This window comes from Ceratina calcarata, unplaced genomic scaffold (assembly GCF_001652005.2).
Source record: "Ceratina calcarata isolate Rehan_Ccalc_2016 unplaced genomic scaffold, ASM165200v1 scaffold131.2, whole genome shotgun sequence".
NCBI lineage: Eukaryota > Metazoa > Arthropoda > Insecta > Hymenoptera > Apidae > Ceratina > Ceratina calcarata.
The window spans coordinates 75777-101974 of NW_017134152.1; the positions used below are offsets into that span (position 1 = coordinate 75777).

The window sequence follows — 26198 nt, forward strand, 5'->3', positions numbered from 1 at the left end:
AATATAATGTGAATTATAATCCTCATCTATTATAGGAAATAAAGTGACTCTCATTATAATTCGGACACACTTCATAGAGGTAAAACTTTTTTAATATTAGATCAATTAAGATAATTTTCTTTTAAATGTTCGAGGACTTAGTTTTTTAGGTAATATGTAAAATAAATTTTAAGTAATTGCTATTGGTCAGAATCACGAAGAAAAATGTAAATTGTTGTAAATGTTCTTTATTTGGGCCACTAATGAAGATATAAAACATACATTTTATAGTGCTAATTATGTTATATGTAGTATAGTGCTAAGTATGTACAAAGTTTCATTAATATCGGCTGAAGCATAAAATAGTTTGAAGTATTGATACATATGAGAATCTTTTGATTCACTCCAGTGACTTTCCTTTTTGACTTTCAATTTTCAATCACTTGTAGTTCATAGTAACGTTAGCCGATTTAGTTGAAACTTCGTACGTGCATATAACTTAATTGGATCTACAAGAATCATTTTTAAATTTTCCTTAGTGACCAAAATAAAGAACTTAAGAATCGTGTCCCTTATTCTTTTCTTTGTGATTCTGGGTATTAGCAACTCTGGTTAATATTTTTTCTATACATTATTTAGGAAATTCAGTCTTCAAACATATAAAACAAAAATTAAGTCAAATATTCAAAGAGTTATTGCGTTTTGAAATGTATCTGAATATTAATAACGACCAATATACCAAAATACGAAATTAGATATAAGATATTGTTTAACACATTTATTGTGCAAAACATCTACCATACAATTTACTTTAATATATTCTTACAATAATCATAGATTGACAAAAATATCTGATACATCAATTCACTAAAATATCTTATAAGCAATTCATTGATAAAACTGTCTGACATATTTGTTGATTAAAATACCCGGAATTGCATCTTGTTTACTGAGCTCTGCAAACGTTTGACTCGATTACACATTTTCGTGAATCGCAAGCTGTGAAACGGACTTCATTGGAAAGTTGGGGGTTCATCCAGCGAGATCTTGGTGACCGAAACATTGTTGTCAGCAAATTTCAAGTTAGATTCCGATCTCAACCGAAGCCAAGCCACCGTAAATTATTCGTTAAGTCGGGAATCGGTGCGAGGTCTCGTGATTTATCGACGAAAACCGTGTGCTTGGTAATTTACTAGGGACGTTTTCCTGAATTGCAGCATCTGTGCGTTGCTGGGAGCACCGCGGCGCTGCGCGGTGCAACGGTGGCGGCGGCGGCGTGGCAAACACGCCGAGTTCCTCCCAACGGAATACAGACAGACAGAGTCGGACCTACATTCGAGTCACGGTGTTCATACGCTACCGTGCCAGCCCGTAATTGATTTGTTCATTAAATTGCATGCCCTTTGCTTCAGTTTACTCGCGCAGTGCCGTTGTTCGTCATTTATCCAGAATAACGCAATTTTTCTCGTTAACAACAAGTACACTGGAATTTAATTAATGTATTTTTCCTCTCCTGAACTCTGACGTAATGTAATGTCATTCTGTAACATAATATAATTGGTATTAAATATTAAAGTAATGAAAACCGTTATAAACATTTTTTATTCAATTCAATTTATACAATTCGAATATTTTTCCGTTTGACACAAGTTCATGTGTGTATGTACAATAAAATGCAGTCGAAATACAAAGGCATGATAAAAAAGAGACAAGAATCCTCGTTGAAACTGTACTCAGTCAAGCGTATTATCTCGTTTCGGCCCAATATAAACTGATTTAACGAGCAGCCGTGAAGAAAAGTTTCGTACGACGAAAGCAATTATAAACCGAGCCAGTCCCCAGCGAAAACTACGGATATACGGTAAAAAAAACTTTTTTAAGCGTTCTCCAGCGATCGACGTCACGGGAATCGCGCTACAAAGCAAAATGAGTCGAGATATCTTCACTGTCGAGCCTCGTAAAGTTTATTAGTTCGTCGTAAACTTTTATCTTAGTGTTCGCATCTGAAACGAGCGCCTCATCGATGGGAAATTCTAGGAAGGCTCATGGAGTGCTTGCATGAGTGCCTAAACGATCAACTGATGACGTAACAACTGACGAGGGAGATAATTCTCGCGATAGGACAATCAACAAATCAAAGCTTGACTTATCTATACTGATACGACAATGTTTCTGTTTCCATTGCTTTTTAATTTTGTACTTTATACATTTTTATATGTGAATTACAGCAGACGTTTCAGACAGGAATTCCTTTTATCCTTTAAACATTGTATACTACGTTCTTAAGTATCCATTCATTTGAATAAATTAAATTAGATATTGTCCTCGCTACACTCTCGGCTCTCCGTATTTGCTCTCGCTCTCATGTGAGTTTGGATAGGTTAGGAAAAGCCTCGAGAGCAAATCTCTTCGATAAGATGATTTTTCACGGAACCTAACTCGAATCGGGCATACATAAACATAGACGTTTTATCATAAGTTCCAAGTGCCGCGGCACATGCGCCTCGGACGTTACACTCTCCAGTGGAACGAATCAATAATATGTATTGTGTACTCGGTGAGAATATATACGATTCGATAAACAAAACGTTTGGAGGTAAAGCAAATTGTAGAGTGTCGGCAGCCGTTTTCAAGGGACGTGCCAAGCGTGCAAATTCATTCATGCGTGACGATTGTCCTCATTGACTCAGCGCGGTTTTGGATAGCTGATATACAGAATAAAGAGATAATTTAATGGTTCATTGTAACTTGTATTTCGAAAATTAAACAGTGTTTTGATAATTATAGAATTAAATAATGTACAGTTCCCAGAAGCACTGAATAGTTCTTTAGTTCCTAAGTTATGGAATAAACACGAAAGTTTTTATGTGGAACTTGCACAGTTCAAGGGCGCTTATTTTTAAGGGGGGTTATATTTTTTGCGTCATTTGATAGTTATTTAAGACAATCTCGTTTACCCTTCATCAATAACATCGATTTTAATTGGGCTTTGAGACACTGAAGTCCAAAGGTCACTTATTTTGCGGAATGGGTTGGAAAAGACAATAGGGGTTCCTATTATAGCTAAGCCACTTGAAATGAAGCACGCCAGATTTATCTTTTCGAAGAGATACCTGACGACCCAAAAATCTTATATTAGGTCGATAAGTGTAGTCCTGTAAACCCATATTTTGCACTATTCTTGCTTGGTTATCGATAAAACAGAGCAACAAACGTCAACATTGTGTAATTATAGAAATATAAATGTTAGAAAAGTCATGTGATTACCCCAGCCTCAACCTCAAAATAGGAGACGATGAAACCTTCAACGGTTAAGTATTCCGAAATTCATCTTGGTGGAAGTAAAAAGAAATAGGAAGGACGAAGAAGAATAAGGCGGAATTCCTGCCCTCAGCACGCTCCATTTCGGTCAGAGTGAGTAATTCTGGCGATTCGGTGCTGGTGACTCCGCTACTGATCTGGAAAAGCTGATTACTTTTCACTCCGCTTCCCTAACCTTAGTCATTTGCGAGGCGAAAGGGGTTTAGCATCACCCTCCGTTCACCGATAATCGCTTCCATTCCTGCCCCTCCCTCGCCGATAAAGTTAATTTAAAATAATCGCGAATCGGAACCGCTCGTTTAGAACCCGAGTCCAGTTCTTCAAAGATTCTCCCTAATGCGGATCTGTTCGAGCGCGAGGAGAACGGAAAGAGGAAATGTTTTAAAAGAGGAATTTGATAAATAGAGCGCGCTGGATCACTGTAGATGCGAATATCCTGTGAATGAACTTTGAAGAGAGAATTTCTCTGGGCAGTTAATGAAATCAGCTTTACTTGTTTGATGGAAATAGCAAAATTTCCTGGAAAATTTCGCGAAGCTGAAATTATGTTCCCTTGCTACTTGATGCTATGAAAAGGTGCTTGATCAGCTAGCTGATACAGTGAAAACCAGTATCAAATCAGTAGATCATAAAAGTGCAAAATAATACATACGTATTAGTAGTTTAAAGAAGTGTATTTTAAATAGAAATGTCTTTTATCTTTTTCTATTTTCTTTAAATATTGTAATTTACATTCTGCTTTTTATTATAATTATATTAGTTCTGGTGCAGCATAAATGGTTACAACTCTTTAGTATATTTTTATACACTATAGAAATTCATTATTTTACTAAAAGAGATCTAATATAAATCATTTATTTCATGGTATTTACTTACGTACTTGCATTCTACAGTACGTTGTATTCGCTTTCTGCTTCGATGTAATTCGGTAATTGTTTTCCTCTGGCAACGTTTTCTCGCTTTTCCTCTGTGCTCAATGCGCCGATCCTTCGACGCAACCATTAAGAAGCGTACACGGTCACGTTCGCGCCGCTCGCTTTTTCCGGTCTTTTCCAAAGCTCTTTAAAACGCCACCTTCAAGCGTGCGCCGCGATCGTGCCGCGCTTCAGTGCATTTCCTGAGCTTTTAACGAGGCCCTCATAAAAAGTAGTGCCCCGTCCGCTTCCTTATTTTTGCTATTTAGTGGCAAGCAACATTGCCTCGACGCATGCCTGTGGCTGAGCTTACGCGCTTACTACTTCCGCTTCCGACTGTATAATTGATCATTGCAACGAGCATTGACGTTTTCTCGCATAGAGACAGACTTATAATTTCCATGCTTTCAGTCTTCTATGTAAATCTGCAAGCATTTAAATTTCTCCAACGTAAAACTTTAATTCAATACTTATCAATAGACTGATGATGTTTATGTATTTCTGGGAATTCAAAATAATTTAAAGAGACATAGTACGCAGTAATATGTAAAGAAATATAAAGTATCTACAGTAAAATATAATTAGTAATATTTAGAAGAGAAAACAAATATCTGCATCCTTATAAGCACCAAACTACCTTCATACTACTCTATCCCTGTTTGCGAAGCTTACGCAGTATTAGAGGGTTTAAAACTTATCGAAAGAACAAAGAATGATTCCAAAAAATTTATTATGTACATAGATTCTGAGAGTATCTTAACTGCCCCAAAATCTACTAAATCTACAAAGCTTATTGCCAATCGTCTGTATTCCCGAGTAAAAAAATTTTCGCAGAAAACCATTTTTTGGTCAGTATGCGACCAATAATTTCTAGTCACACTTTTATAGCCAGTAAATGGCTAATAACTGGACACAAAATGCTGGCTAGCATTTTCTGGCCAGTTACTGGTCGGTATATGGTCATAAATGTTTGGTTAACAGATGGCGCTGCAGTAGTTATTTGACCGCAATTTTTTAACCAGTAAATGGCTAGTAACTGGACATGAAATACTAGCTAGAAATTTTTGGCCGAGTACTGGTCGATGTATGGTCACATATTTTTGGTCAGTAGATGACGTTGGAGTACATATGTGACCATTATTTTTTAACTAGAAAATGGCTAGTAACTGGATACGAAATACTGGCCAGAAAACTCTGGCCACGTACTGGTCGAAAACTGTGCGCAAAAATTGTTAGTTGCTGTCCAATGAAATTTGAGCAGTTACTGGTCAGCATATGAACATATATTTTTTGTGCATAGATCGCGATGTAATACACATCTCTTTTTCATTTTTTAGACAGTGGTAATAGAAAATTTTAGACAAATGGTAATAGAAAATTCGATTCGCCATCAGATCAACAATGTATAATAAATTTTGTGATTGTAAGAGATTGTTTAATCGAATAAAAAGTTAAACGTAAACGTTCACGGATAACTATGATGATTAAATGAACACGTAATCTATGCACGTAAAATATATGATCATATGCTGACCAGTAACTGCTCAAATTTCATTGGACAGCAACTAACAATTTTTGCGCACAGTTTTCGACCAGTACGTGGCCAGAACTTTCTGGCCAGTATCTCGTGTTCAGTGACCGGCCATTTAGTGGCTAAAAAATAATGGCCACATATGTACTGCAACGTCATCTACTGAACAAAAATATGTGACCATACAGCGACCAGTATTTGGCCAGATTTTTCTGGCTAGTATTTCATGTCCAGTTACTAGCCATTTACTGGTTAAAAAATTACGGTCAAATATCTACTGCAACGCCATCTGTTAACCAAATATTTATGACCATATACCGACAAGTAACTGGCTAGAAAATGCTGGCCAGTATTTTGTGTCCAGTTATTAGCCATTTACTGGCTATAAAAGTGTGACTAGAAATTATTGGTCCCTCACTGGCCAAAAAATGGTTTTCTACGAAAATTTTTCTACTCGGGAAAAAGCAGAGCAGAGTCAGTCCGCTGTCGCTAGTCGAACAAGCAGAACGTTAAAACCGAATAGAATGTAATTCCCTTCTCTTTGTTTAAGAACAACAAAGGGATACCAAAAAAGTGAAAAGTGTTTTACGTGACACTGTGTGTCCATACGTAAGTGCTCTCCGCAATTAGTTTTCACAAAGTTATAAGCAAATCTCTCGCTTGTTGATTTTCTCTTAGAGAACCCGCTAATCAACAAGCACAACTTTCTGATTCTTTCTGTTGCAACTTCTGATAATTCAGTGAAATCTTTCAGACTACAGTAAACCCGCAATTCTGAAAGATAGGCAACCTGTAATCCGGACTCTTAGAAAACCAGCTAGTCCGAGAAAGATAGACAATCCGGACTCTTAAAAAACCCGTTAGTCCGAGAAAGATAGACAACCAGCAAGCCGGACTCTTAGAGAACCCGTTAGTCCGAGAAAGATAGACAACCCGCAAGTCGGACTCTTAGAAAACCCGCTAGTCCGAGGAATCATCCAGTTAAAACAAATTAAGATCAAATATTCATTTTCTGAAAAGTAAACCAGTCATAAAAACTCCTTTCTTTTAAAGATACACCTCTAGTTATGAAGTTTTCATTTTGAATTTTTATATAATTAATTTCAGATTTCATCAATATTTCTACATCCAGTTTTGTTCAAGAAATTCAGATAAATAAATATCCAGTGTTCAAATCAAATTTCATCATAATACAGTGTTTTCAATTATTATTTTTCCGGCTACTTAAAACAAATGTAATACTTATGGAATTGAAGACGTCATAATCATTAAATGTTCCAGCATTCGGATTACTTAGTGTGTTATTGCTGAATTGTTAAGAATGTTCCTATTATTGCATGCTGTACCAGTAGAATGTAAATACGTTGCTCGAACGAGCACCGGTCTACTTGTCTGCTCAAGCATCGACGTATTCTACTTGTCCGAGTAAGCGCGATCTCGTTTACTCGTCTGGCTAGACGCGCTCTTACTCCACTTTTATGAGCAGCTACTCACGTTGTATCCGTATTCGAAGCCGTTATTTTCAACATTACATAGCTCCTTTGTGTCAAAATTATTAACGTCAGTGAATACTTTCCTATCTATTAACTGTCGTTAATAATAAAATAAAAACATTATTGTTTTACCATATAATTGATTATGACTTTTATACTTAGCCAATATCAGTCTAAATGTTATGATGTATCAATTTCATTTGAAAATTATGTTTTCAAACAGGGTCAGCCATTTGAAATAATGAATTATTTAATCATTTTATTAAACGATGTCGTGTATGAAATTTTAATTTTATGGAACTTGTGAACTCAATTTATTTTTGTTCTTTAACCTATTTCTTGAGACAGAATTTTTAGTCTTTGAAATAATGAAATAGTTGATGATTTCATGAAAAAAAGGTCTTATGTGAATATTTCATTTCATGAAACCTGTGAAATAAAATTCATGAATTCTTCCCTGATTCTTTGAGATTTTATATTAAAACCAGTGCACTGAATCTCTAATTGTTGGTGAAAGTGACTTCCATTATGAACAAGTCTTAATTCCGAAACTATAGAGAGAAGGTTATTCGCGGAAGCGAGTGCGTAAGATCTAAATTTACAAGTATTTAATTTAAATTTACAAATTACTAGTGTAATATCAATCATCTATAAATAAGATAAATTAGATGTAACTGTTGTTCCGACGACGCGAAGGAACCTTGAGCTCGAGGGAGAGAGCCTGAATATTTTACACTTTCAAGTGGCTTTCCCAGAAAAGTCGTGCTCCACATCGTTGAGTCTTAACAAAGGCGTTTAGTTTCGGGCGCCTGAGTTCTAGGACTCATCACTCCGCATTCTCCCACTTGGGCATGCCAGGCTATATTTTATGGTGTACACATCCGGTATCGCAGTGGGACACCGACCGATAAGGGTAAGACGAGACGAGAAATCTTGACATCACCGAACGTTCGAGATGCTCTCGTTTACACTCACCTAGTCCCACCCTCTCGGGCCTAAATCATGTTTGAGATGGGTGGGGCCTTGACTTGGTCTTAAGGGAGAACACGCCGACTGGAAAAAGAACTCATAAGGGAAACCAATCAACATGTTTCCTGACTCCGACGCGTTTGTCGCCGGGCAGTATTAGCATCGTTTCGGCTAATCTGTTCAGTTTCGTTTGGGCTAGTGATCGAGATCGACTGTGTCATCGTTTCGGACATTGATCGAGATTGAAAACTGCCATAGACGAGAGCCTTTTGCCAAACGTTTTGGGCAAAGATCGAGATCATAAACGTGCCAACCGTGTCGGGTACTGATCGAGATCATAAGGCGATTATCCTTGCTAAACGTTTCGAACAAGGATTACCATCATCAAGGTGCCAACCGTTTCGGGCACCGATCGAGATCCTAAGACAATTATCTTCCGTATTTTGCCAATCGTATCGGGCACTTTGAATAAGTAAAGTTTACATTAATTTTTAACATTACGCACGAACTCGGACGAACGACGCACGAAGTTAGTTCGAGACAAAACAACTGTTTTTGAATATATATTTAATATCGAAAAGTAAGATTGACCTTGTAACTTACTCTCTACCCAATCTACAACACTAATAACATTTCATGTTGATCCATAATATATTATACTGATGAAACAAACCACATTGAATTTCCATTGCATTCATCAGGTCATCGATCTTCCTTACGTAACTTAACAATCGCGATCGTCGATGTACTCTCTGTACCCATTCACTGTGCGGCCTTTCAGTGAGAAAAGGGACAGAGACGAGGACCGACCCAAAGGGCGCGAGATTAACAGCTAGCTAATTGCTGGCCACAAAACCCGCAAAAGCAGCTTACTCTATTCCCTAGCTCGTTTCATCATCGTTCGTTCCGGATCCTTTTCACTCTGTTCGATCCGCCGTCTTCCGGAACGCCTTTTCCGCCTTTGTCTGTCCCATTCACTCCCCGTCGTCTCATTCACCGTCGCGTCTTCATCTTTTCCTTACGCGAAATCTGTGAACGAGAAGCGATCCGAGGCCGAAGAACCTGATTCCAAAAGCGGCCGGAAGCCAGCTAGGAAGATTACCCCACGAATCCTTCTTGGTTAGACGTCACTAGTAAGATCCAATTTCCAGCAAAGTGTGCAATGTACCTAGCTAAGTATGGCGGCACGGCAGCCACTTCACTTTGACGAACCGGAAACGCCCGCGGAATCCTTTGCTGCGTCGAACACAAGACTGCGTTGGAGTTTGGTTACTGCCGCTTTATCTCGTCTTCTATCGTCCTCCCCTCTGTCTTGTATTCTCTTTGTGTCGTTCATTGCTTGTATCGATTGGATGCGATTAACAGAAAACGATGATATTAAGCAATGAGTAGCTTCGGAATACCTTGTCCAATTTTAATCGAGAGTTTTATAGTTGTAGTTATGTTCCTAATACAATCAAACTCTTCAATGCTGGCATAATTTTGATTAATTCTTGTTACTTTCGTGAACTATTGAATAAGAGATAACAGATAATGCATAAAAATCGCAAATATGCTTCTTTGGATTAAAAATGGGAATTTGTAGAATTGTTCCCGGTTGTATCATCGGATGTATGATGGAAGAATCAACTCAAAAGCTGAGGATCACAGGACCGAGGGCAATATCGAGGTGTTTGAAAATTCATCGGGTTTTATCGAGGAAATTGGTGAGACAGGATGTCTCTGCGGGCGCAGCCGTGAAGAAAATCGGCCTCGGCTAATACCGAGCGCGCGGGAAGGAGAACTACGGGACGAATAAAGTAAGGATTTAACGATAGAAAGAGAGAGGAACACGATGCTCAGAAAAGGCGAGGGTAGCGCCTAACCGTGGCGGAGAAAAATAAAGGCGTTCGAACGAAGCAGATCGACGGATGAAAGCATTCCCCCGCGTTCCACGACGCGGCGCAGAGCTGCACGATCGGAATCCGGCGAATTTCGTTAGACCCCCTGACACCCTTAAACGTTAGATATCGAAATCTCGTTTGAACGTCACGAATGCTGGGAGACGTTCCGAATGGGATCAAAGCGTAATGAGAACCGAGTCGATTCCAGAATATTCCTCGCTTCGGATGGGACGGGAATTTTGTTTGCGATTAGGGAAATCCAATGGCTTGAGAGATTGAAGTTCAAGAAGCTGTTTATTTTGCAAGTACGCAATTCGTTTTTATGAGTTATGACGACTGTCATCTTCAGAATCTCATATTTAATTCATTTATTGATATTGGATGATATAGTTGTATAGCTTTTCTAATCGAACCATAAATTTATATAGATATGAATTTATCCAATAGTATTGTCCAGTCACATTTCTTTTAAATGAAATTATTAGTCCAGTCACAGTTGTTTTAGATGAAATTATGGGGATAGCCTTAGTTTAGATAGCTTTGATTAGGGATTTTTTCCGTGCGTCCTCAGGTGTAGTCTTTATGCAGTCCTCGAAGCGAAGAGTCAAAGGGTTCATGCAATAAAACATCTGTTTTGCAGGAGACTTTCTTTTCGTTTACGATACTGTGATTGTTAGCGTCCCTACTTACTAGTTTTTTAAGGGGTGATGTCAAACATTCGTTAACGATGACATTTTGTGTCCGACCATCTTAAAAGATATACTTAGTTCCGTTCTTCTTATCTTATATAATTTTGTTATATACTATTTAGTAAATAAATTGTTATTATAAAATCACGAACATCCTTTAATATCATATCCTAGAAATCCTATTCCAAAAAATTATTAGAAATCCATTCTGGTGTTACCACAGACAAGTTTGCCAAATCTCAGATTAGAAATATCCCGGACGATAAATCGGCAGCATCTTCTATTTTATGCAATCGATGGTAAACGCTCTTGAACAGAGAGAAAGTTCGGTTCGTGACTGAGCGCAGCCGTGGGTGAGGGGTGAAAAAGAGAGCGAGCCTCGTGCAATCATGGGAGAAAGGGAAATAGAGCTTGGGTAGATGGAAAATTTGCCTCGTTAGTCCCGAAAGGTTCGCGCCAAAGTATGTATCGTAGAGAGACTATCGTCGACGATCGTTCGTGTTCTTTCGACGTATCGTGACGTTATCGCAGACGGACTCGAACTCGTCGGTACAGCCGGAGGAAGAGAATTTTCAATCTCCCGACAATTATACGTCTTCCCGTCCCAGCGTTTTTTCCCTCTCATCTTTTTTATGAGAGACGCGACGGGAGTTCGGGTATCGATGCGAAGATACGACCGCCATTCCGGGTGGCGAGAGTGCTCGTGGAATGCTCAGCCGCAAAAAACAACGCGACGCGACGGTCCCCTGACACCCAAGCCCCAGCGTCGCGGATTTATGGGGAAGTCATTAAAATTCTTCACCGATATCACGCAGAAGCTACGCACAGCTATGCGACGGGGATGGAAGAACGTGTTTTTGAAATTGTTTGGATGATTGAATGGGAAAGATGAATTGGACCGTCGCCCCAGGTATGAGAATCGTGATGGCAGTCGTTATTGATGCCTCGGTAATGGAGTTCGATAGACGGTTGCGAATTCGTTTAGCAAAAATTGCAGTTTAAATACTTTTAACATTTTCATTAGTCCGTTGACATTTTGACATTTTTCAATAAAAATAATAAAATTATCAGTACTACCTGTGGAAGAAAGTTGTCAATCAATACAATACAAATTGGATACGAACAGTTAAAGAATAAAATGTGAGGAACAAATTCTATTGTCTTATTTCACTATATGTATAGCGTTTTAAAATAAGTTATAAAATTTCATGTCTTCATGAATTGTTGCTAAAGTCCTTTTGCCAGGATTAAGCGGTTCATTAATAACATTACTACGATTTAAATTATTTTGTCTTTTATTTAAACTTGTCAAACATCAATGAGGTTTATTAAAGCTGTATCTGTTATACAAGTAATACAATTAATCTTTTAAACTATTTTTATATGCGACGATTACGATCTTTTAGGAACGTATAGATACAATAGCATGCTAGAATATTAGATTCAGCAATTATTGTTTCTGCCTTTCGAACCATAACTTAGCAATTTGTTCCACAATCTTGATACTCTATCTGAAACTATTTTTGTATATTAAAAGTAAAATACATACTTGAATCCAATTTATTTTTTTACGAAAGTAACGAGTCTACGAGTTTAAAAACGAATCCATCAATCCGTAGAAAAACAGTTGAGATAAGAATGGATAATATTTAAGCCCGCGAATCTAGGGTCTGCCTGGAATTGATATTCTCTTCAGAAACAGTACCCAGAAATTTATGTATCTTCGTTATCGCTGCTTGCGCCGTTAAAACGAAAAGTGTGTTCGCTGGCAGCCATTCGATTTTCCTAGACGAATGCTTATAAATCAACTTATTCGTGACAACGTCGCTGACGTATCGTCGATCAAACTTTCCGCGAAATCGCGTTCCGACGTTCCTTTCTAACGGAGACAAAACGGCAAGAGTTCCGCTTAATTTATATTTATTACCAACAGGGATATAAGAAATATTGATTACGAGCATTTTTCAATAATCGTATAATAATTCATATAACAAATTAAAAAGTTTGTGATGATCTAAGAAACCAGACACGTATAAAAAAAATCGTACAGAAAAATCATAAAGAGGCTAGGGCAGTCACGTGATATTTTTAATGCTTATCGGTATATTTTTAACGGTTTTTCCTCTGTTTTACTAATAACTAGGTAAAAATAGTGCAAAGTATAAGTTTTCGCCATTTAATTCTACATCTTTATTCCATAAAGAATCAAGACACAATTAGTTTCAATATTTAGTTTAAAGTAACATTCCAGGGCGCTCTCATTTTATTCAAAATAACATACAAAAGTAATACATAGTAAGATATACATAGTAAATACATAGTAAGATGTATTTCGAACTAAACATTAAAACGAATTTTCTCTTAATTCTTTGAAAAATAAAAACTTAGACTCAACTGTACCACTATTGGAGTCTACTTTTGTGTTCAGAACGTCCTTTATGTTCTAATAATAACTTATTGATTACGTAACTAATATCAGATAAAAGTATTCATAAAATAATTATAAACGACAATGGATAAATATATTTGTGAATAATACTATTTCCTAGAAGAAAACATGAATTTCCAAAAAGCTGTAATGAATATTCATCTCCAGTTCTGTTCGTCCCAAGGACGATAAATCATCATTATCCCTTGGAAGACATTCGTTTCGATGAAGCGGTGGCTACTAGAAAGTTCTAAATGAGCCATGGCCCTGGTAAATCATGGGCAAACATAAATTCCGGTTCGGGGATTATTGAATGAAGGTCTGCATGGAGGAAATTAACGGGACCAGATGAATTGGACGTGTCCGAAGCGCGACGTCGCGTCGCATAGTTTCGAAGCCTTTTCGGCCAACCGAACTTCCGAAGTTCCCGCGGTGCCTATGTTCTGGTCGGAGTCGCTACTGGCGCTGACTGGCCAGCGCATGCCGGAAAATAAACAAGATTATCGGGAAAGCTTGAGCTGTGCTTTGCAACTTGCTCGCTCGCGCGCGTACACCTGCACGGTTTCTGCGGGCCTCTGACCACTGACGAACATATACACATGCAAACGTTTGCGCGTCGGTGTAAACACTACACACCGTACACATATTTGTACTTATGTTAACGGTTAACCGTGCTAGTTTATATAGATTGGGTTAGTATATAACTATTTGTCTTGGGGGCAAAATTCGTTCCACTTTTATTTGGGCCAATTTTAATATGGAAATCGTTCAAGTAATACTTATAAAACAATATCCGTTAAGAAAATATAGGGTGAGTCGTCTAAGGCAAGCCACCTGAATATCTTCTACATCTTTTTGAGATAGGAAGAAACATTTCCTGTTTATTCTATGTTGTAACGACCACGAAAATTAATGGACACCCGTTAATAAAGATCTGTCGAAAACCGCGGAGACCGCCGGCCTAACAACACGGATTATTTATTAACAGCGTCGTTAGCAACGCGTAATTATATAAGGAGCGGTCGGACCGGCGAATTCTCGCATTCTTTGCTATGCTCGGTTGGAAGAGAACGAGGTCTTTGACTATACATCTAAAACTATACTATAAAAACATTTTCACTAACGAATTTGGCCATCGAGTGGGGAAAAGTCTCCCGAAGGAAAGTTGTGAGAGACGGTTCAGTAGATATCGAGACGTGCACCTCAATTCAATGACGCATCCCGAACAATCCAACAGAGTATTACGAAATGATCCGAGTACTCGCCTAACGCAAAGATGGATATCCGCCGATTCTGATACAAAGAGCGTCATCATCCCGATCGAGCCGCGCCCTTCGCGCATCGTGTAGTTCACGGATAGTGAAGTTTATTTTGTGAATGGAAAACAATCGGCTCCTTTCGGAGACGTTTAATGTTTGAGTGCAAAAATGACAGTGTAAGTGCTTGAAAATTTTGAAAAGTGAAAGTGACAGTGGTTTTATTAAGTTGAGTTTGTGTATAAAAATCAATCGGCTGCTTTCAAGGACGTGTAATGATAGAACGTAGGAGCAACAATCTTAGTGTGTTAAAATTTTTAAGAGTGACAATGATCGTGCGGTGGATTGCGGGGTTCCTTCTCTGGACAGAAGATCAGCTGTGGCCTACCTGCGAGCGGCAAAGACGCTGACCCATTGACCGTTTCCCATCGTGAGCAGGTGCACTTGCCAATGAATGGGTAAGTCTAAATCTCTACAGTTTTTACATTTTCTTTTTAATTCAATATTCCTTGCGACTTGTTAATTCCTCATTTATCCTATCATCATCCATTAATTATCAACAATCTATCATTTCACCATCCATTCCACGTGAATAACGATTAAGTGTATTAATTGTTATTCATAATAACGCACGAACGACAATTTCCTTGCATTGTTATTCATGTAGTTTGTAAAACACTTCGTACTGAGCGGAGCGCTTGTTCAAACGCGTGAAAGGCCGGGCGGCCGGATCCGAGCCAACGCTCCCGAGTCGGAGCCCGCGTCAACCGAGCGCTCTGATTGGTCCGCGTTTTTTGTTAATAACTCGGTAACTAAGCCCCATTTCGTATTTTGCCAAAGGAAATTGTTGTTCAGGAAGACCCTCCCTATCTGTCATTTTCGGCTCTTACACCCTTTACGGAACACCCTGTATATACATGGACTGCTAATCCGCTGGAAGAATCGTCGCCAACATCAGGTAGCCAAGCTTCGCCTTCGGGACCATCACGTGACCAAACAGCGGCAATTTGAAATCACGGTTCACACGTATGGTAGAGCAAATCTCGTTGAAGAGTCCGACGAAGACAAATATTGAAGAGTCTCTACCATTACATAGTATATACGAAGGTGTGATGTACACGGCAGGGTTTGTAGAACGTAAATTATTGAAACAATTAAAATGTTTAACGTGCATAACATTAATAGATGGATGTATGGCTGCATATTCAAATTTTATTGCATATAAATCTTGTGGATCATTAAAGTATCTACGAGAAGATACGCTCACAACGTGCACTACTACGGAAAAAATATTTAATATATTTAAAGTAGAAAACAAGCTAAGAATTACCAATTTTAAACATAAAATGATTGTAGCAACCATAAAGAATTTAAATATGTGCACGCTATTTAAAAATTTTGACGCGCATTCATTGGAACAAGATATACTAGACAACCATAAATATGAAATAATTAAATTAATTATATCCTATTATTTAGATGTTAAGTTACGGTACGAAGGTACTAGTCAAACATTAAATAATCACAAAACATTTATTAGGAAATCCTTAACAAAAACTGTACTTTTTAGAGGACAATAAAATTTATTATTACACTAATTAATACATGATATTTCACATTTCTTGGTAAAATCCTATTTCATTATTTTACATTCTCAAATACCTTTCGTTTTGAAAACATAAAACAAGACTTAATTTACAAATGTAGTAGACCCACGGTTTGAAAAATAATACGATTTGAGATTTTTAAGGGCATGTATACTGTACACCATTTCAATTTAGTGTTTTGGAATTGCCGCTGTTTGGTCACGTGATGGTCCCGAAGGCGGAGCTTGGCTACCTGATGTTGGCGACGGCACGTTAGCATTGCCTATGCTACTAGCAGTCCATGTATATAGTACAGTCAAAGAACGAGGTAAGCCATCGGTCGCCGAACTGAGAGGGAGAGTACGAAGCCTAGCTAGCTCTCGGACGCCCGCTACAGCCAGGAAAGTAGAAAGTACGGGGACTAACCTGGGTCGTTCCTTGGAGGAGAGTACGGCTGGAAATTCCGCCGGACGCCAAACCAGGAATAGAGTACAGGGGACGTCACCCGGACGCCTGAGAATGCATAGGTTAAACGTTTGAGAGAGAACGGTCGGACTATCCACCGGTCGCCCTGTAGATGTAGAAGTAGAAATACCTCATGGAGAGGAGAGAACGGTTGGAATCACCACCAGTCGCCCTCCACGAATAGAGTACAGGGAACGAGTTTGGGAGAGAACGGTCTGACTAGCCACCGGTCGTCCAGTAGATATATAAATCTCCCTTGGAGAGGAGAAAATGGTTGGAATAACCACCGGTTGCCCTCCAGGTGTAATTTGCGTTAGAGAAGAGTACGGAGGTTCAACCTGGATCATTCTACATAGGAAAGAAAGGTATCCGCCGGTCGCCTCGAGAATAGAGTACAGGAACCCTCCGGACGTCTCTAAATATATTAGTTCAAATCCGAAAGCGTGATTTTATATGCATTCCCATGTGCCGTAAAAATGTCAATAATGAATAAATTAATATTTGTGTTTTCCCAGAACCTTTGTTCCCCTGACTCCGTACTTCTCTACAATGTCTAATTTTATTTATTAAATATTAAAAATCGGACCTTTTGATACGTACACAGTTTTAAACTTTCATTAGAAAATCACTGTCACTGTATTTTCGCGTTAATGATTATGACCGTAGAATTTCCACTTTGATTTATTTTGCTTGTCCAGTAAAATTACAGAAGTAGCTATTGCTAGTATTACGTCCTGGATATGCATAATATTTTATGAAGTTGTTACAGTAACATATAACAGAAAAAACGTTATATCACATTATGTTGTATAACATTTTGTTTGCATATCCAACAAGTCATGTAACTTGTTTACATATAACATGTTTTGTTACATAGTGTAGACGTGTAGACGCAGCTCTAAATTGCCGCATGTAAAAATTTTTAGCTCAGACGGTATGTGATTTATTTTATCCTAAGGAATTTGATACATAATTGCAAGACCTTTTGTTTGGCTGCGTTAAGTGTCAATTGTCAAATAAAACATAAACACATGTAACGTTTGATTCATATAAATTATCAAAATCAGATTGTTGTAAGGAAATTGAATTACGGGTGAAGGTCAGGTTATTACAGTTTTTCAATAGTTTATACAAGGAATTTTCGATCCTTCTGTTCAAGAAAAATGAGTACCATCAGCAAAGGGGAGAGTAAAACCTATTAATCGTAGGAAAGCGTTTGAAAACAAAAAATGATGAAAGTTGCCCGTAGTGGAGCAAGTAGAAATTGGATTCCGAAGTTGGCTCCTTCTGATTATAGTACATTGAACAATCTTTCCGCGGAAAAAACAGAAACTAAAATGGATAAGAAGAAGGAAGAAGTTGGTTGAAGTTAAGCGGAAAGAATTCTCGGATAAATTAAAGAGGATGAAATGAAGGGAATCCGTATCTTAAGGAGTATATGTCTGGATATTAATTATAGAAACAATTAACCTTTTCCTTCAGAAGTTTTAAGGACTTAATTAGAATCGCTTGAAAGATTAAAAATTTTAAATTGTTTCCTTCATTTAATGATATCTCGATATTAAAAAAATATTTTCTCTCACTTAGCTTTGCGGAGTTGTTTATTTAGGTTGTTAATAATGGATACCAAACAGTTAAGGATGTACGTTACTACATTTAGTGGCATCACTAAATACGTAGTTAATCTAGGTTTGCTAAAATATCCAATACAATGAATTCTTAATGTAATCATAAGTATGAAAATTAGTATTATTAACTTTTTAGGCACGGCTGAATTATACGCGAGGCTATACATATTACATATACTTTAACTTTAACAATCCACTTTAATAATTAATAATACAATTGGGTATGATATATTTTAGTCTAGGTCTAGACGGTCAGTCTAAAAACGGTTGTAAATCGATGTGAAGACAAAAGAAGTGCGATACAATGCATATGAAGACGATTATTTAATTAAAACGGTGTGACTCAAAGCGAGTGAGCCATAGCATATCGTTCTGAAAGATGATATCCGCGAAAGCCACTACATGTACATACATATAGTGGCGCGTTGTGCCTAAGATGCTAATTATTAAACAATGATAGTGACCAATGAATGTTAATTTAATAATATTTATTTATGTATGATCATTAACTCAGCAAGATACTTCGATGTTCCAAGTTTCGGAATCTTATTCTTTCACAAGCATCTAATTTATGCAGTTGCGCATGAACAGGGAAACCCAAGCAGGTATAGTGGCTACATCACCCGAAGAAAGTAGCACTCCCTGAATTAATGAAGCCACGAATGCATTCGACTGTGTGACTGGTAATCCTCTTTCGGTATTTCCTGAAGCACCGTTCCGGATTGCACGTACGATAAATAGAGATAATCCAAGCGATGTGTGCACGCGCGCTAGGGAATGGAAATATGCGCGGTGAACAGGAGCACGTACGCAGCACGTATCTACGGCCAACCGTAACCCGTTGCGGAATCGTAGATGCCGGAACCGGACGAACGGGTCCCACCATTCATGGAAAGGACAAATACATGCACAAATATGCTGCACCCGCGAGTTGCTTCAGATTAACACGCTTCGGCTTTTCGCATAGTTTTGTAAGAGACACGATAATTGTCCAAGTCGTTAACCACAAATGATATTTCAGGGTACGTGGATACCAGTTATGTTCAATTTCTCAGTATAAATGAGGAGAATCGCTATCCCGTATAAACTAATAACAAGAACCACTTTTAACAAGTAGTATTGATTAACGTTTTAAGTAATCTGTATGTGCATATCAAAGAGCTTTCTAACGGACTCTCTCATCAACGCTAGCAAAAACTATCGTACGGATCTACATGAAATTCTCAGGGTAGTTTCCCACCATGTTGTAGGTGCTCATTGAGGGAGGATTTTTCGAAACTCCGTGGTGGAAATGGAGTAAAATATGATTTTCTATGATTTGCGATATCTCTTTAACTCGATGAGACATCAAACTGGTTTTGGTGCCAAAATGTCACTCTAAAAGAATAATAAAATTTAATTTCAAGATTTCTAGAAATTCGACCCTTAAGGTGGTGGAAAGGAGTAAAATGTGTTTTTAAGAATACCTGTTTTTCTTAAACAATATGACATATCGACTTGGTTTTTGCTTCTTAAGGTTTCTTATACAAATGCTTAAAAATCAATTTCTGGAGTTTTCGAAATTCTATCCTTAAGCATGAAATTTCTTATGTTTCTTATCTCGCGTCAGAGTGAATTCAGCAAGCAGCTTAACATCTTAGCACCTGCAAGCCTACAAATGTTGTTTATAAAGAGGCGCTTCAATAAACAATGAATCCTATCATTCTTCCCTAAAACAAAAGTATTGTGGGCGAGGCTACGATAGGGAATCCTGGTTATTGTATAAGAGAACTTCGTGTACTTCTTGCAAAAGACTTAGTCCTCATGAAAGACGATTACGCTTTTCTCGCGAGTTGTCTCAGATTAACGCGCTTTGGCTTCTCGCATAGTTTTGTAAGTGCGGAGACAAGATAATTGCCCGAGCATTTATCCAAGAATTCCATTTTACGTTAGGTTCAAATTAAGTTCAATTTATCAACGGTAAATGAGAAAGATCGTTATCCTTTATAAGTTAATATCAAGAGGTACTTCTTAACAAGTAGTATTCATCAACATTTTAAGTAATTGTACGGAGACTTTGTGCAGTCCTTGCAAAAGAATTAGTCCACCGGCAGGAAAGTTTCAGCTTTAATTTTTCACCGGGCGAATTTCATTCGAGAAACACTGTAATTGGAACATGGAAGTGTTCCAAGTCCATTCCCACCGGAAAAATACTTTTAATGAAATTCATTATGCATACAAGATATTTTGATACGAAAGTTCTTGCATTTTTGTGCTTTTGGCAAGGATTTTTTAAAAGATTAAATGACAGTTGATTAATTCCTAATTATAAATTATGGCATGTGAAACATCGCTTTATTTCTCGAGCTTGAAATAGGTCGCGGATTTTTATATAAAACTTTTGTGAACCCAAGTAGCTCTAAACTTCAATTATACTTAGACCAATCCGTTCGTTAGCTTCCATGAAATAGTTTATTTTTCTAGCATAGTTTATTCTAAAATTTAGTGCAGGATGATAAGCGTATTCACTGAGAATTAAAGCTTATTTCTATAAAAAAAAATAGAGAAGTGGCAAAAAGAATCACGACGTTACGCGCGTGTGGACGTCCGTGACGGGCGTTATTCTCGCGCGAGCACGGCCTTAATTGAAAAAGCGTCGTCATCGCGGCAGTCATTGTTCCCGTCACCGTCATCGCGTGGCACACGCGAGCGGATCGGCTCGACGTCCGTTGTAACAGCGGCTTCCTCTGGCCGACCGCCACACGCATTGTTCGCGCGCCGCTTTATTCCGCGAACGAGCTAGCCAGCGAACGTTGCGCGCGCTGCTTTTATTCTCCTTCGGTAGTTATGTATATCTTATATTATGTATACCACGCTACTTCTATTTAAGTCGAGGTTTGTGACCAATACATTTTTTCTTTCTTTACGCGATCCATACAATGATTCTAGTTCAAGGGCATTCAGTAAGAGAGAATTAAGAAATGAGACGAACGCCGGATGCGAAGCAATATTTACAAGTTTACAATTTACTTCGTTTGAGACACCCTGAACACCATTATAAATGCTCCTGGTATTTGTATTCAAAGGAAATATTCTTTAGTATCAACTCTAATTGTAAGAGTCATTAGTAATCACATTGATTATCCATCGTTCCTTGTTCTTCAGAGATTAACTATTGTAGTACCATCCTTTGCTCTCCCGACAACGCCGTCTTTAGAGTATTTGAAAAAGAAACCTCTATAGCCTCTGCCATGCGTGCTCTCATGTCAGTACGTCTTTTGGCGCGGACGACACATTGCTCGAAGAAGTAGCAATAATGGCTGAGTCCGATAGACAGATTTCACGGAAACGAGCAAAATCGCAAGGTGAGATGGAGAAACTTCAGGAAGAAATAAGTCAATTAAACAAAAAAATAAGGAAATTACAAGAGGAGCGGCAGAAAGCAACGGATGCCGATGCTTCAGGTAAGGTTATGAAAAGAGCGTTGCCATCACAGTAGATTAATCGGCCGAGCTTCGTTTAACNGTTTAATTATTACATAAGATGAAAACAATCCCATTCGAGATGTTCATACTTGGTCCAAAACTAAGACCACGAGTCAGACTCGTGATATTCATGTTCGGCCTGAAATGTCGAGTACGAGTCAGGCTCGTGATATTCATGTTTGGTCTGGAACTGAACAACGAGCCCGACTCGTGACATCCATGTTTGGCCTAAAATTTTCATCACGAGTCAGACTCGTCAAAATAGTGCAAGGGGTTAAGCGAAGACGTGCGCCGAGAAATAGAATTTCGTAAATATGGAGCGCGCATTGATCTCGAAATCATTATGCGGTCGAGCTCATGTCTAAGCTGAGACACGTACCAAGCTAGGAAATACCACTGTGTATATTCCGTTACAATGATTAACCTATAGATAAACACGTGAACACCTATTAATAAAATAAGGTTGTATATCCAACCGAGCTTTATTTAAGCGAAGACATGCGTTGAGTATACTGCAAAAAGAATAAAAGCAGTTGCATTGTCCCCAGAATCGTTAAGCCGGTCGAGCTCATGTCTAAGCTGAGACACGTACCGAGCTAGGAGATACCATTGTGTACATTCCTTCATAACAATTAACATGAGATCCATAGACAAACAAATTAACTTTGTATAATATAATATATTAGTAAAATAAGGTCATATATCCAGTCGAGCTCATTTAAGCGAAGACATGCGCTGAGTACAAAAAAAAGAGGGGGAAAGAAAAACAAATAATGAATGGAAATATTTTTGTTTGTCGCATAAACAGACTCGTCTAATGAGTGATGATCCCCAAGATGCCGAAGAGAACACGTGCAATAAGGAAAATAAATCGGCTAATGTTGATAGCGACGAGTCGTCGGATATGGATGAATCTACTGCGTTTATGGGTGATCAAGGAAGCCGCCTGGATTCAGGACATTGCTGATCGAGTAAACTGTTGGCTAAAAGAAGGAATACCGAAAACGGAACGTATGGAAATAGTCAAATTAGTACCTACAAAATACAAAAATATTGATATCAATGCATCAAAGTGGAACGATGAAATAAAATGCAATTTGAAAGAAGAGGCTGTTAAGAGAGACAAATATTTCTATAGTTATCAAAACTTAATTGGATCAGGTTTGTCGTTAACGGGTGCAGCATTGAGCATGTTACTCAATGATAAGAAAGAGCCAGTGGATAGAGATGTAATGCTCCAACTTTTATCTGACGCCGTAAAAATGAATGCGGACTTATTTCATTCATGGATAATTGTAAGGAAGGCTTATATAACACCTTCTTTTGATAAGAAGATTAAATCGGTTCTAGATAAAGCTGAGCCCACTGAATTCCTATTTGGCGATAATGTAAAAGAACTAATCAAAAACGTGAAAGTAATCGAAAGAATAGGCAAGGACCTAAAAGCAACAACAAACAAGAGAACTTTCAGACCAAATAATTCGGTAAACTGGAGAGGTTCATCGGGGAAAAGAGAGGGGATCCGATGAACCACTACTAAATTACCAAACCAGAAACCCCGAACACAGGAATATCCAAAGACCGTCGACATCTCGACGGGAATACCCACGACTGTAGCCAATACAGACTCAGAAGCAGAAATAACTGAGGTAAATACAGCAGGCAGGCTGCAATTATTTTCAAAGAAATGGCACGAGAAACCCATGATGAGGTTATATTAAGAACAATACAAGGGTACGAAATACCATTAGTAAAACACGTTAAACAAACAGAGAGGCCAAAGTTAAACGTGTTTTCGGATGTGGAAAAAATTCATTTAGAAAAATGTATCATAAAAATGAAAAATATGGGATTAATTGAAGAAACAGGATACTCCGTAGACCAATTTATTTCACCGTACTTTCTGGTGCCCAAGCCAGATGGTAGTTATAGATTCATTTTACATTTAAAAAGACTTAATAGCTTTGTACTTTCGCAACATTTCAAAATGGAAGATATTCGATCGGCAATCAATATTCTCCAAGAAGGGGACTTCATGTTCAGCATGCGTATTTTATGATACCAGTAAAATATGATTATAGAAAATATCAAATTTGTTTATAAAGACACTGTTCTTCAGTTTACGGCATTACCATTTGAGTTGAGTACTTGCCCATATGTCTATAGCAAAGTTATGAAGCCGGTGTTGTCAGTTTTTAGATCAAAAGGCATCCGAATAACCAATTACCTAGACGACTTCTTAATTTTTGGTAAATCCAGAGAACAATGTGTTATAAAAGAAATACTACATTCGTAAAAGAAACTTTAATTAGTTTAGGGTTTCTAATAAATTTTGAAAAATCAGAACTAAAACCGAATCAGATTCGTAAACATTTAGGATTTGCGTTAAACGCAAAAGAAATAATGATTGAACTCACCAGTAAGAAAAAAGAGAACATACAAAAAAAATTGTTAATAAAATTTTGAAGTAGGGTTTCATTGAGTATGGTGAGTTGATGAGTCTTAGTAGCAGCTTGTCCGGCACTCAAGTCAGGATGGGTTTATTACAAAGAGTTAGAGAGAGTAAAATGATTGGAAGGCGACCCGAAATCGTGAAATTGAGAAAAGAAAGTAAAATTAAGCGAGTTAGCGTTGAAAGACCTTTAGTGGGACCAACAAATCTTAACAGCACGTAATAACATTCGAACCTTTCATGGGTTATGGAAGACAGAGGAAAAATTAAGCAACATAAATTATCTGAAGTTATAAGCAGCCTTTTTGGCATTAAAAGCCCTCGCTAAAGACGATCGAGATTGCCAAATTCTCTTAAGGATTACGGTAGCCATTTCGTATATAAACAAGATGGAAGGAATAAAATATACATATTTAAATAACATCACGAGATTTATATGGGAATGGTGTATAAAAAGGAATATATGGATATTCGCAAAATATGTAGCTTCGAAAAAAATCCGGCAGATGAGGGTTCTAGAATTTCCAATATTGACACCGAGTGGCAGTTAGCAGATTATGCCTTTAATAGAATTATAAAGAAATATGACAATCCCGAAGTTGACTTATTCCCATCTAGAGTAAACAAGAAATGCAACATTTTTTGTTCCTGGCAAAGAGAGCCAGATGCATTGGTAATAAACGCGTTTACTTTCGACTGATCACGTTATTTTTGATACGCTTTTCTACCATTTTCTTTAATTTTGAAAGTATTAAAGAAAATTCGTGAGTATAAAGCTACGGCCATTATGGTCGTACACGATTGGAATACACAATCGTGGTTCCCTTTTTTTCACGATATGCTACAAGGAGAACCCTTATATGTTGAACCAAACGATAGATTATTGTTATCTTCTTGCAGAACAATAAGTCATCCGCTATGCAATCAACTTACACTGATTGCAGGAGTCTTATGCGGAAAGCCTACGCAAGAAAAGTATTAAGGGCTGTTCCCATTACCGTAGCCGTAGTGAGAATACTACGTGGAAGCGGGTGAAATTTTTGACTCGAGAGGTGCCCCGGCGGAGCCTACAGTACAGTAGGAGAAAATTGAAAGTATAGGGAAACCCATGTAAAAGCACGGGGGCTTCAGAAGGGCCCGCCGACTCGTTCCGCAGACTAGCGCGAAAATCCGGGTAGACCACCCGCTGAGTACCTGCTAGACCTTTTTTTATGACCGGACCCGTAGTTTCTGGTCAACCCGACGACGATTTCGAAACGTCGTGAGCCACGACGTTTTTCCACCAGAACCACCGTAGAATATCTCAGATGTTTAACAATTTTATTTAATAAGCATATGTTACATATATGTATAATACACATTTATTTAATGATTTCGTTAACTACTGTACGTATTTTTTTTTTTTTTAAATGTAGAAATTAATTCCGGTTCTTTGATATTAAATTATTTATAACTCTGGTTCTAATGTAAATAATTTACTGTCACTTCATGACATTTAAGTACCAACACATACTATTGTGAAACATTTGACATTTAAACGAAATAAAAATTATTAAGAGAACTGAGAACAAAGACCGTCGATACGTTTAGGTTGCATACAGGTCGATCTTCTTTCATCAGTCGATAAGAGTGAGTGAAGTCGGTGTGTCCAATCCTCAGTCTTGATAGTATTACTTGGTGATTTTTTTTATTAAAAATTAACGCATGATTCGATTCATACATATCCCATATAAGGGTAAGTGAGAACTGATCCAGGTAGCGTTCTCAGTACACTTACTACTATTGCAACTAGACATAGTAATCAGTACATTTTTTAATCAGAGTAAACATATAATTTTTCCTCTCGATAAGTTTTAAGCCCTCTAATGTTGTGACAACATTACACGAAAAGATGGAATAGTATAAAAGCAGTTTACTACCAATTATTAATACATTTCTTTGTATTTCTAACCGTATGTAATTGCAAGTAATAATTACGCCACAAATTATCGTTAGTAAAGGTAACCACGTTCCAATTACCTAATAGACCAGAACAGTAGTTGAAACAGAATTATTTTTAGACTGCTTAAATTAAACCGTGGGACGCAGTACTAATCGCAGTTTTCCAAAGGTAGTACGTACGTACGTAATAGTTTACGCA

At 37.8% G+C, this 26198-nt stretch overlaps 2 protein-coding genes across 3 annotated transcripts in view; one reads left to right on the plus strand and one right to left on the minus strand.

Moving 5' to 3' along the window:
- LOC108629210 (uncharacterized) overlaps nucleotides 1-26198 on the minus strand; it is a 124623-nt gene that overhangs the window by 36992 nt on the left and 61433 nt on the right. The gene's annotated exons all lie outside the window — the stretch shown is intronic.
- LOC113464850 (uncharacterized) lies at nucleotides 21372-23161 on the plus strand. Of its 2 annotated transcripts, none has more exons than XM_026817229.1 (2): nucleotides 21372-21585; nucleotides 22415-22524. In XM_026817229.1, the coding sequence occupies exons 1-2, from the start codon at nucleotides 21438-21440 to the stop codon at nucleotides 22429-22431; spliced, it is 165 nt and encodes a 54-aa protein (XP_026673030.1). In that variant the 5' UTR covers nucleotides 21372-21437; the 3' UTR covers nucleotides 22432-22524. The 2 variants fall into 2 exon arrangements, with proteins under 2 accessions (XP_026673030.1, XP_026673027.1); XM_026817226.1 differs by having other exon boundaries at nucleotides 21375-21585; nucleotides 22415-23161.